The following is a 12,910-nucleotide window of genomic DNA, read 5'->3' on the forward strand; positions in this document are numbered from 1 at the left end:
AAACACCCCAGGAATGGTTTTAATTAGGAAAAAAAATAAAAAAATAAAAAAACCAAAAAAAAAAAAAAAAAGAAAAAAAAAAGTTGATTTTACGTGATACTGCCCCTTTAAAAAAAACAGTTTTGTGGCCAAAACTGTGGCAAAAACAGTTTTGGCCACAAAAACTGTGGCAAAAAGTTTGGACAATTGCTTAGGGTTGGCTTCTGTCCTCACAACAAAACTAAACGGTGAGTTTAGTCTTTTTACTGATGCTCAAAATTAGACTGTGTTGCCTGTCAATTGTAAGTCTGAGGAGAGTTCTTGTGAGTATGAATATTTTCACCAAACGCTGTGCATAATGTTTTATTTTATTTTATTTTTTCGTAGAATAAGATGGTAAATAGAAGGAAATAATGGGATCGGTGTCAGTGTAGTACTCGCTGGTGCTCAGCATGTCACAGCAAACTCCCACCTGCTTGTGTTTACCTCAGTTTTCCACCAGTTACATCAAACAGTGTAACCATGGCCACCAAAACTTTCTCTTGTCCTTGACCTGGCTCTTTTCTCTGACCTCTTTCTTCATGTCTCGTACGACTGAGCGCTGCGCCGAGCAAACTGCCTTCGCAGCTCACCGCAGAACAACACGTTTCTGTGTCCAAAAAGGGGAAATTTGACAATTAGGCAATTAGGGGTTCTCATTGATTGTGACTAAATTTGCAACAGCTCCTGTCCTGTTGTGAGATTACTGCTTAAAAAGTAGTGAAAAGGAAAAAAAAACAACTGCTGAATTTGAAGTGTCCGGGTGTGTGGTCTGGAACATTCTGTACAAAATAAAAGGCACCATCTCACATTAAGTTAACTAGAGACGAACATTAGATTTAATTTCGGCACAGCGCCTTGATGTTCCAGACGAGATGACCTTGAGCACCGATTGTTCCAGCTAAGATTCACAGCGATGACGATAACAGCAAATCACTGAGAAAAACATTGTTTTGTCATTCGGTTTCATTAATCAGAGCATAAAAATGGTGGATCATATTGTGTTATTTTATTTATCTTTTTTATATATTATTGCAATTCTGAAATTTCTTCTGGTAGTTTTAACGAAGCGCCATGACAGACTTTTATTTCTAAACGTGTCTATTTTCAAAGGTTGATATTCGAGCTATAGCTACTACAACGATGAAGTGAATTCTCTTTAAATTTAGACTCTTGTTAGCCTACCTGCACAATTTTGCTTGATTCTCATCTCCCTTTGGTGCTCCATCTGGAATTCATCCCATTGACTTGGATTCCTCCAGTAAAATTTCAAACGTGCCAATCAGCGAACAGAAGGAGAAGTTGTGAACGATGACGTCGATCTTTTGCTCTGTTTTAGAATTATAGGCTAATCTAAACACACCGACAAAAAGAGGTGGACTGTCTGTGAACCTTAGCATATAGATAACTAACATTGTACCTACTTTATCTCAGTCTGGGAATCAGTCTGTGTTTTCATGTTTACTGTTGAGCACAGCCTGAAATTGTCCTGATTTGCCGGGAAGCTGTTCTGTAATCCACTCCTGTCCTTTACTCTTCACTTTCCAATAATGGTTGTTGACGGACAGAATCCCATATGGTCTACGCGGTTCCCTGCTCTGTCACGCTGCTTTAAATAGTTCTACAATCTTAGAAACCTTCCATGAAGCTCTTTATGAGGCTGCTAATGATCCATTTATTTAAATAAAACATCTTCAAGCAGGGAAATGTCCTAAACATTCACAACAGGAGCCGTCAACACAGGAATAGTCCACCCACCCGTGGCCTGGGTCGTTTCTTACGTGTCTTTACCTCCTGGCACCCTCCTTGTCTACTTCATCCTGTTTGGACTTTTGTATCATGTTGCAGCTGGCACTCAGGGATCCACCTCTGAGAGGGTTGGTATCGCCTGTTCTTTATTTAGCTGGAGTTCTCTACTGGATCTAATGTAAATTACAGCCTTAGTATTTAATTGGTTGACATATCTCCAATGAAATTCCCAAAATACATTTTAATAGCCATTTTGACTGGATATAATGGATTTAGGGGTGAAACGATTAATCGCAACAAATCAGTGATTGAAATAATCGCCAACTAACTGAGTAATCGATTAATCATTAACTGGAGTGCACAGACTTAAAAAAACAAAACAAAAAAAAAAACAAGGCCAATTGCTGAAAGAACAACACAATCAGAGCGTTAATTAAGCCAAAATTGTACAAAAATCAATACATTTTGCATTTAAGATTGAGGGGAAAAAAAAGTTTTTTACATATGTTTGCCCGTTTCAAATTCTGCCAAAAAGAAAGTTTCTTTGCATCTTTTAATGTATTTCTAATGTTTAAATGACAAATCTGTAAAATGTGCCAATTTTTTAAATCTGATTAATCAATTAATCACCAGACAAACCAATAGCTAATAATTAATTGCAGCCCTAAATGGGTTACACTAATTATTTCTCAAAAATGTCCCTATTTTTCATTGAGCAACTTGGGAATCTGAAATTTGTACTCTTCTTCATATTTTCATATTAGTGGCTCTGTCTCGTGGTGGAATCATGGAAAACATGAAGTCACTTTGTTTCTCTCTCTGTTGCCACTATCTGTCCGCCGCTCTCTAAATACTCGTCTTTCCTTTGTAAGCATTAGCAGCTGGCGCTAACCCCATGTTAACGTCATCAGTGGCTCCTTAAGTGTCTGTGAGGTCACGTTCGATTCTAGTCTAAATATTTTTTGACACTTTAATTGATGTGCAGGCCTGCACATGGTGTGTGATTTGATTGTCTATAGACTGACTAACTGTATATTCTTATGCCAAAAAATAGAGATAAAAATCTGTTTTCCAGCCACTTCCAGTTTTTGGTGGGATGTTATTTGTAGCCTATGGAGCCTAGCATGCTAGCATGTACAATAGAACTGGTTAGCATCTAGACTTCTGTTCACTTTTAAGTCTCCCCCGATTGTAAGGGAAGATACAGTTTATGACATAGTGGTATGTTGGAGATTTGATCAAATCGACTAACATGAGGGAGAAGATATGGATCCGTTTCTAAGCTAGTTCCAACTTTTGAGCCCCAACAAGGACTGCTACCTGTACAGACAAATTAGCTCGACTTGAACAAGAAGAAGCCATGGCTTTATTGGTGACAACAACTTGGGAAAACAATCGAGACCGTTCAATACACCAGGTGTCACATCCGGATGTCAATGTGACGAGGTGATGACGTTGCATAGGGCCAGTAGTGGGTAACGAAAAGTCCCAATAACTACAATTCAAAGTAGCACAAGGTAATAATCACTCCACATTCAGCTGATACTTGCTTCATATTCTCTGGCTTCTGACTCTCTGTTTGTTTTGTACTCGCAGAAATAAAATGTTGTTTGTTCCTTCCTAATTGCAAACAGAATAAAATGACAAACCAAATAATTTCTCAAATTTAGCTTTGAGATTTAAAACTCAAAAGCTTATGACTTCAGTGTTGTTGCTTTTGTGAAAATGCAGCATAAACAGACACTGTGTTCCTGACGGGAGTGCTTCCCACTGTCCCAAGTCTCATTCTATAAATAACTGTGTTCTCACCATGTTGCCTTTAAGTCAGTCAAAAAAAAAACAAACTACTTGTCTTACGACACTACATTCTGTTATTTACTGTGATATACATTATTTTGACAGAACTGACTGAAATCATATTAATTTTTTATTTATTTTTTTTATAAAAGTTTACAATTAAACAAGCTCTAATAATGAAACAAACATCGGTCAGGATTCACCTCAGAATGTTTGCATTGCCATGACAGAATGAATTGCAGAAGTTATTAAAAAAAAAACGGGATAAACATTACATATTAAGTCTTTGCATAAACTTTATGTTGGCCTTTCAAACTCATCGGTTTTCAAAGAATTTATCAGAAGTTGAAACATAAATATCTGTCATGATCCCAGGGTGTTTTGGTCTTCATTTGTGTTTGTGTTTTGAACATTTATATGTTTATTTACATTTGTTAGTTCTTGCCATTTTGACTTCTCTGCATTCATGATTGTTTGAATGGTGTTGCCATATCAGTTCATATCTTGTTTGTATTTAGTTTCTTAGCTTAAATACTAATGATATGACCCTGAATGGTAGTCATAGTTACTCACATGGCAGTTTTGGACAAATTGCTCACCCTGGTTTAGGACCTTTTTTTGTCATATGGCGTACACAACATTTGGGCTTGGTTTCTTAGAGTACAGTAGAGTCTTACTCTTCACAAGGAAAGAGGACATGCTGTGATTTTGTACCTTTAATTCTCCTGCTCTCTGGAGCCTGCTGACATTTAGGTTGCTGTGCTAGCAGGAGTGTCCCGTAACAATGGCTGCAAGGAGATTTGCTAGTCTGGGAATGTGTTCCTCATCCTTTCACCCTGCAGCCCTGGATCATTTTCTCGCTTATATTTCTTCCTTTTTCACCACTCCGCTCTTGAACAACAGTATTAACTAAAGAATACACATTTCACAGCACTGTATAATAAGTTAGCACTGTATTTCTTTTAAATTGGAAACTTTTGTTGCATTTTTTATTTTTGCATGTTCAATCCAGAAGTAAAACTATGAAAAAGTTGCTTTGTATGCAAAACCTGCATTTTGATATACCTTTCTATTACTATTGTTATTGTTTTGTTTACAATTATACAACGATATCAAATGTTTGTTGGATCTTTGACCTTTTGCATGTTTTTCTATTCTACTTCTTGGTGTCTGTAAACAGGTTGGCTAATTGTTGTACAGCCAAAGGTCATCACTGTGGCCAGCACAAGCACTAGTTTGGGAAGGTTCATGCTGAGTTGATGGTTCCATGTTTCCTGGTTCATTTCGCTGCACAGCAAACATCTTGTTTAAGTTCGCCTTTAACAGATACAAAGATCTGTTGAAGGGGTAGTTCAACAGAAGATTCTGTTAAAACATCCATCCATCCATCATTGTGAATAAAGGGTTGGTTTGTTGGATAAATGCAATTGGTGTTGCAGTCTGTTATTGTATCGGTATGTAAAACATCTGTGATCTCTAAACACTTTAAACAACAAAATAAACTTCAAGTTGCTACCAAGAAACGGTTTTTCAATCAAATAATCGAATTCTAAATGCAAGTGTCCCAATTCTGTGAAGTGTGCCGTTTCTTTCACCGTTCACGTTTAGTGTTGCAACACTAATTTTCGTGAGATGATTCCCACGGTCTAACCTGGAACCTGACAGTAACAACACTTTGTTTGAGATGAGACCTTGTTTGAAAACAGTTTTAAACGAACTTGGGAAAGATGCCTCAAGTTTAATCTACATTCCTATTTATGTACCTATATAGTTAGCTAACAAGCTATATAGCTAGCTATCTACCTAGGTATCAATCTAACTGTCTATTTAGCTACTTATATAACTAGCTAGCTATCTAGCTATCTGTCATGGTGGCAGAATGTTCTGACTTGTTCTTCCTGTAGACCTTTAGTCATCATTGTTATAATGAGTTATTTCATGTTTAGGTAATTATTCCATCTGGTTTTGGATGCTGAGCAGCTGTGAAGCCAAAGTTTGTTAGCGTAAAGCTACAACAAAGACCCTAGCAGGGCATACAAAGCAGCTTTGATACCGTTTGACTCCTTAATGACTATTTCATCATTTCAGTTGATCTGGTAAAATAATAAATACGTTTTAACAAAATCTGTCCAAACAAACAAAATGCATTTTCCCTAAAGGTCTCGATTAATAGTGTTAGTTTTAAATTTTACCTTTTTTTTTTTTCCAGCCGTGTGTTTATGTTTGGGTCGGTACCAGTCAGTAGGACTGGAGGGGATTATGTCTCGGCTGCCTCTTGCTCCCAGCTGGGTGTATTCCCCTGAAAATGTCATCAGCTGCTGGGTGCTTCATTTGTGGCAAGAGAAGAATAGTTGTTTTTAACTGTATAATTTGATGTATTACTGTGAATCAGCTGTATTTCAAATTTACTCTGCATATTGTGACAGTATTTTCTTTGTTTCTCCATTTCTCCTTACTCCTTATTGTAACTTTCATGACCGTGCTTAAAAAAAAAACAGCAGAGAGGAAAGTAGTGGCTAGTTATGTTACAGAAACGTAAATAATATGCAAAAATGTATTTATATTTTGCTTTAAATGTACAAAAAAATTGGAGAAATTGAGATCTGCAATAGTAATTTTTAATGTTTCTACAGTTAAAATTTGTTTCTAAAGTTGTTTAGCAAATGATGGTCAGAGGAGACCAACTTTACACAGCTCCACACGTCACTCCCAAGACACTTTGTCTACTTGGCAGAAAAAGTTTCATGTAAAAATAATGGATGACTCAATTTTTGTTTGTTTGTTTTGGACACAACTCATTGACCTGGACTAGAATGTGCTTTTTATTTCTTAATTTTCTGATGGCTGATAAGTGTGTTAGCAGCAGAAATGTCCAGTTTGTTTTTGCCAAACTGTGTCCTTGTTTACCGTACACGCAGCCTTGTTACTGTGAGGAAAACAACTGATCCCACTGGACACAAACACACAACACTTGGCCTGCTATGCTGTCCATTTCAGTACAGTTATGTTTCCTGTTGCAGCGTTTCAGAAACATTTACAATCAGGGCCGGAAATACAAGGTTGTGACCTCTGGGGTGGAAACTGTTTTGGTGCTTATCCACTGAAAGAAAAATATTTTGCTAATGCAAATTGCATCACATCAATCGGTGTGCTGTAATTTGCGTTAGGTATGAACTGATGGTAGGTTTAATGCGTTCCTTGGCCTGTAGCTCCATGTTGTTCCCAAAATAAATGACAATAACTTCATCATTTTTCAAATACTTGAGTATTGTTTACGGTCATAAAAATGTCCAAATATTATTACAACTCGCCTGAGATGAGTCTGTGACTCTTATTGGAAGTACAAAGTACAAAAAAACATATTCATTAAAACATTTTTTTAAAAATCTGTACCCCATCCACCCCAAATATTAGCGCCCTGGGCTAGTTCCCCTATTAGCCCCACTTAGCATGTTCTCTCTATGGATATCCTGATTCTCCCCAGGTGCTCTAGGCTCCTCCCACAGTCTAAAAACATGGAAATAACTGGCCAGCCTAAACTGCCCTAAGGTGTGAGTTTGTACGTGACCTCTGCGTGACCTTTGGGTGAACCCTGCCATTCACTCACTGAGCCCCAGAGGCACCAGGCCCATCCCAACCCCACCAGCAGTCATCATTTTTATGGGTGAGTTATTACATGTTCAGGTTTCTCTGGTTTTGAATGCTGTGAAACTGTAAAGTCAAAGTTTTATTAGCATAGAGCTACAGCAATCATCCTAACAAGGTATACAAAGTAGTTTTGATATTGATTGACTCCTTAATGAGTAACAGTTTTAATGTGTCATTTGATCTGATAAAATAATAACCTATAATTAACTTTTAACTACATACAAGTATCAAAGTAAAGAGAGAGAACCTACATTTATGCTGCATTTTTAAGGTCTTTCTTAAAGGGGCAGTATTTTAGAGCACAATCAAGTAACTATGTTACCTTCAGTTGTTATAAAAATATGACTTAAAATGAATTAGACTTTGTAATTCAGTGTCTTGAAATTGGGCCTCTGTCTCTTTAAGAAAGCCCTGAGGAGGAGCTTCGCCTTGAAGGCGGGGCTAAGTCCACCCAGGCGTTTGCACAGCTGAATGGTTGCCACGGGAGATTAAAGAATTTCTCAAACATGCATGAAGGAAACAAGGTAACACTCCAGGTATGTTTTTGATGAGGGAGTAACATTATATAACATTATGCAAAGCTAAAAAAAAAGTTGATTTTACATAATTAGAAAACTAAGCTTTTCATTTCACATACTTTTAAAGGGCCATACACACACACACACACACACACACACACACACACACACACAGACAGCAAGGTCTAGTCTGCCGTGTTGTATCACCTGGCCGGCAATAGCCGACCTTCCCCATGCTGACCGTAAATCCACTCAAAACAAACCGTGGGGTCATTTCAAAGTTCCTGTTAACAAGTTGCGCCCATGCTGAGTGCATGAGGGTGTGTTTGCTTTGGCAAGTCTCTGTGTGTGAGACAGGAGAGCGGATGACCTGTTCGCCTCCTGAGCTCCACTGACGCGTCACCAGATGAATGTGTGATGAAATCGTGGCAACTTATTTAAAAGTTTGACATCACTCCTGAAACCCCAGAGGGAGCGCTGGAGGAAATCCCATCAGGCCAGGCTTCGAAAAACTTTCTACCTTCAGAGGGACTGGCATTTCACTGACTGTGGTCATGGGTTAAAATTAAAATAATTATATCACCTATGAAGATGCGTTTTTGATGAAATAACACAGATATCACACTAGGGCTGGGCGATGAATCGATTTTAGCAATTAATAGAATTTTTTGGTTTTTGAAGATTTGATTTTGGAAAAAATCTGGATTTTTTTTTGTTTTTGTTTTTGAGGAGCGTGTTGTACAGCTTCTGTTTATTTGGATTTTGAATATTAGGACCAGGCTATGGATTTAATTATGAGAATAAATACAAAAGAAAATGAGAATAGTGTTAACATTACCAGAATAAGGTCATAAGATTTGGAGAATAAAGCAGAAATTTTATGGCAGCTTCTACACAAAAAATAATGAAAAAGTTAAAGAATTTTGAACGTTGTACATTGGTATAAGTTTTGCAGATTAGAAATACTTAATCTTTTATCACATCAGCATCAAATTATCATTAATAGCAGGACTGTGAAACGACTGCAGAAGCCAACATGATACACTTCTCTCGTTTTATTGAATTTCTCATTTCTTTCTCTTTTTTTTCCCTACCGAAATTTTAATGAATATGAAAACAGTTTGATATTTTAGATCAAGATTGGAAAAATGCGTCGAAACGCAGATACTCTGAATAGACATGTGACCCGTGTCACAGATGGAAGAAAAACGTGTGATCTGATCCCAGCAGTCCACTCTGGCTCTGACATCCCCCTCCGTCAGCAGTGACACTGATAAATATAGTCACTACGGTAACAGCCAGGCTGACGTGACACGCTGGGAGTGCTGCTGGGACCGCTGATGAATCCGAGGATTTTCTCATCTCACTACCAGCTCTGTGCGGTCGGGCTCCTCTTCGCCACAAACGTTTCTGGGGCGAAGCTTTGCAATGTGGCGCTGAAACGGAAGCCACTGTGTCCATAACAATTGAACTTCTTTTTTTTCTAAACTGACTTTTTTTTTTAAATTCACCAACTAGGGTGAATAATAAACATTACAATAAACATTACAAACTGACAAAAAGCAAGAAGGGGTATTGATCTACAAAATAATTGACCAGATAATAGAGCAGCAATAAAAATAAAATAACCAAACGAACAAAAAAAAAAAACAAGCAAACAAGCAAGGAGGTATATATTAAACATACATTAAGATTTTGGTTCTTACACCCACAAAATTATAAAACCTGCAATTGCACTCATGTCTCTTTACTAGATACTGAGTAGCACCAACAAAAAAAAAAGAAAAAAGTTTATTTTAAACTTGAATCTGAAAAGTAGTTTTGAACTTTTTTTTTTGATGTGGATTTTCAGTTTCAATTTTTTTTTCTTTTGAACAAACTTTATGGTCCCAATTTGACCTCCGAAAATCTGTTTGTTTTTTCATCAAAAAGAAAAGAAAAGAAAAGAAAAACTGCTTCTTACTATTCCCCACTTTAAGACTTATAACTGCTGTGATTTGTTTCACTTTCTAGAGCTTTCTCATTTGGCCTATTTCTCTACACATAACCCGCATCTGTCATGTTTTGGTCTCTGGTCTTTGAGTGCAAGTTTTGCGAGTTTAACTGGTGACAGATGAGACTGATGTATCAACACAGGGTCTGTTGTTACATCCAGTACTTTGCTCTGCTGCAGTCACGCTTACATGTTTACAGTGTTAACACAGAGAGGCCAGCGTGAAGCCATACCTCTCTCTTTTTTTTTTACCTTCGGTGAGATAAATTATTACACCTATGCCAAATTTGCTTTAGTTTATTTGCTGGGATGTTTCAGTCTCACAGCCTACTTTGTAAATCTTTGCTTTTTCATGTAGCGCCTACTGAACTGAAGGCATTCTTGCACAGTGAACTTTCCCCGTTTTGCCATGTTTGTCGCAATAACAAACGCACAAAAAATGACATTAAACATACGTATGTATATAATTAGATGTGGACACTTCACTGCTTTGGTCCAGGCTATTTACTGCAAAAACAAAATATCTTACCAAGTATTTTTGGTCTAGTTTCTAGTGCAAATATATTTAGTGTGCTTGAAATAAGCCAAAACTAACCCTATAAGTAACTTTCCCACAATATATAGGAGTCAATAATTCCTTAAAATTGATTTAAAGAAAGTACTAGTTCTGCTGGCAGATCATTTTACTTATAACAATGAACAAATGTTTCACAGAGCAGCCCTCCACGCTACTTCTCATTGAACCGCTGGTAAATTCATTGTTAAAGGGTTAATGGGAGCAATGTTGCGATGAATTCCTGAAGGCGGAGATTCAGAAAGAGCAGGAGCTTCTTAAAGAGACAGAAGCCCAATTTCACGGTATTAAATTACAAAGTCAATTTTCTTTTAAGTCATATTTGATTTATACTGCATTTTTGCAGTACTGAAGGCAACAAAGATACTTGATTGTACTATAAGATGGTACAGCGTGACTGGAAAATGCAAACTATACTACTGGACAGAGCTGTGCGATGCCTCTCTTCTGTAGGGATAGGAAATCTTTTCAGAGTTGATGGGAAGAGATGGACTAAGCTAAATACAAACCGATTCTGGACCAAGTCCTGTTAGAAGCTGCGTAACTGCAAATTGCTCAATTATATGGTCAATGGAAACGCAGCTGGAGTCTCAAAAGCTACTTTTTTAAACATGGTCTTAAAACATTATCTCTGCACACTGTTCTTGGACTCTGGATGTCCTTTGCATATCCGTTAAACGCTACACAGCGTAGGGACACACAGATGCTGTCTTGTCATGTGTTTATTTCGAGGGGCTTACAGTTTCAGAGGCTGGGTCTTTGACTGACTGAGAGGAGGGAAGTGGGGGGAGGGCCCTGGTAAACACATGGTGTGGAGAGAGAGAGAGACAGAGAGGCAGGGTGGGGAGAGCCACTATAAAAGAAACAGTCAGAGCTGCTGGTGGCATTCGCTCCAGCAAAGCGACACTGGCACATACAAACGACAGAGCTGAGACCCACTGACGGGGTTAGAGTCGACACCGGCAACAATCGCTTTTTCTTCAAGACTGATTTTCTCCATTCTGCCAAGACTTGGAGGTCTGCACCCTGGTCCACTCTGGCTTTTTTTCCCCTTCTGAGATAGAGATTTTTCTCCTCTTCTTCTACCACAAGGCTCCCAAACGAGCAAGAGAGGACGAGCTTGTGTCCGCAGAGACTGTCTTAACATTTTTGTTGCACTCGTGCTCCCGTTCCACCATGGCTGCTTTGCGTCAGATGCCGGCGGAGACCTCGGGCTTCCACGTCCTCTCGGCCCACCTGATGGCCACCGCCACAGAGGAGTTCCCCCAGCAACTGCCCGTCCCCAAGAGCCCGGCGAAGGGCAAGAGTCGCTCCCGCCGACCCCGGGAGGCCCGCTTCAAAACCCAGCCGGTCACTTTCGCCGAGATCGCTGAGGTAGAAGAGGAAGGCTCTTCCCCTTTGGAAGAAGAGAGGGCACGTCGCTCCTTCCTTCAGTCGTTGGAGAACCTGCGGCGGAGCACACAGGCCCTCTACTGCCCGGGGGTGACCAATCGCACCCCCACGCCGGCCAGCCTGGACTCCAGCGACTCCGACTCCACCCAGTGAGGACTTCACAGATGGAGGTCGACTGAACAGAACCAAACTTGTAGTCCTGCCTTTATGCGTAAAGCTACTGCTGCCACGCAAAACTCTGCATTTAGCTCACCAACTCATCTGCACACTGCTCCAAGATGCACATTGGACCTTTCCATATCGACCTCCACCGCTGGCTGGTTTTACAGCTGTACAGATATAATGTGTAGAGGTAGCAAACAATGCAACATTCAGCACAACGTCTTGTTTCCTACTGTAGTTATTTAGGAGTAATATGGAAGAGGAAGGGTATTTTCCCAGTTTGGAGCAATAGAGCACGTCTGTTTCTATCTAGGTTTTTCTACTTGATGAGCGAATGTGGCAAGGATGACTAAAAACGTTAACGTTGTGATTGATTTTTCTGTAAATACATTGACAAAGCAAAACGTCCTGCAGCAAAAGTTAGCCGGCTGGGCCTGGAACCGTAGAGGACCATCACAGATTTTACCTGGAGACTCGCAAAGGGGTTTTTTCCTCCCCAGCTTCTCAGTTAATAAAATCAGTGCTGTTGCTTTGATCACTGAGCAGAAATTCCCTTTCTATTTTTCAAAATGAATTTATTTATTATTATTATTTGCATAACCAAGTATATTTCTAGATATAAAGTTGTCTATGACTTCTGGTCACTTTGACTTTCATACAAATGATAACCTTTATATTTTGTGATTCTATTACTTTGTATGTGTATATGTATATATATATATATATATATATATATTTGCTTATGTACTTCAATAAATATTTTCAAGGACACTGAGTCAATTTCAGATTCACTTTGAGAAGTTTGAAAGAAACTAAAAACATAAATCAACAAGACTTTGATGGCACCTGGAGCAAATGGTAATAACCCACAGCAACAGGGCAAGTGATGTACAACCTGACCGTTAAACATTGTTTAGGATTTTTCAATAAACTGAGGTTGGGTCCATTCAGAAAACATCAACATAGGCCAATGTTAATGTACGCTAATGTTAACGTAACTTAACGTTGATGCAGGCTAACATTAACATAAGGCAACCTTAACGTACACTAATGTCAACA

At 38.7% G+C, this 12,910-nt stretch overlaps 1 protein-coding gene across 1 annotated transcript; it reads left to right on the top strand.

The window, feature by feature from the left end:
• The first annotated feature begins 10,411 nt into the window (after positions 1–10,411).
• cunh11orf96 (chromosome unknown C11orf96 homolog) lies at positions 10,412–12,614 on the top strand. Its single transcript, XM_015060533.1, has one exon. It carries the CDS (start codon positions 11,474–11,476, stop codon positions 11,840–11,842), a length of 369 nt encoding a protein of 122 aa, XP_014916019.1. The 5' UTR covers positions 10,412–11,473; the 3' UTR covers positions 11,843–12,614.
• Positions 12,615–12,910: the final 296 nt, after the last annotated feature.

This window comes from Poecilia latipinna, unplaced genomic scaffold, assembly GCF_001443285.1.
Source record: "Poecilia latipinna isolate Pla-1442-1.1 unplaced genomic scaffold, P_latipinna-1.0 Scaffold1723, whole genome shotgun sequence".
Taxonomy (NCBI): domain Eukaryota; kingdom Metazoa; phylum Chordata; class Actinopteri; order Cyprinodontiformes; family Poeciliidae; genus Poecilia; species Poecilia latipinna.

What these genes read in the sequence shown, in the direction of transcription:
- cunh11orf96 (XM_015060533.1), top strand. Translation starts at nt 11,474, where the DNA reads ATGGCTGCTTTGCGTCAGATGCCGGCGGAGACCTCGGGCTTCCACGTC.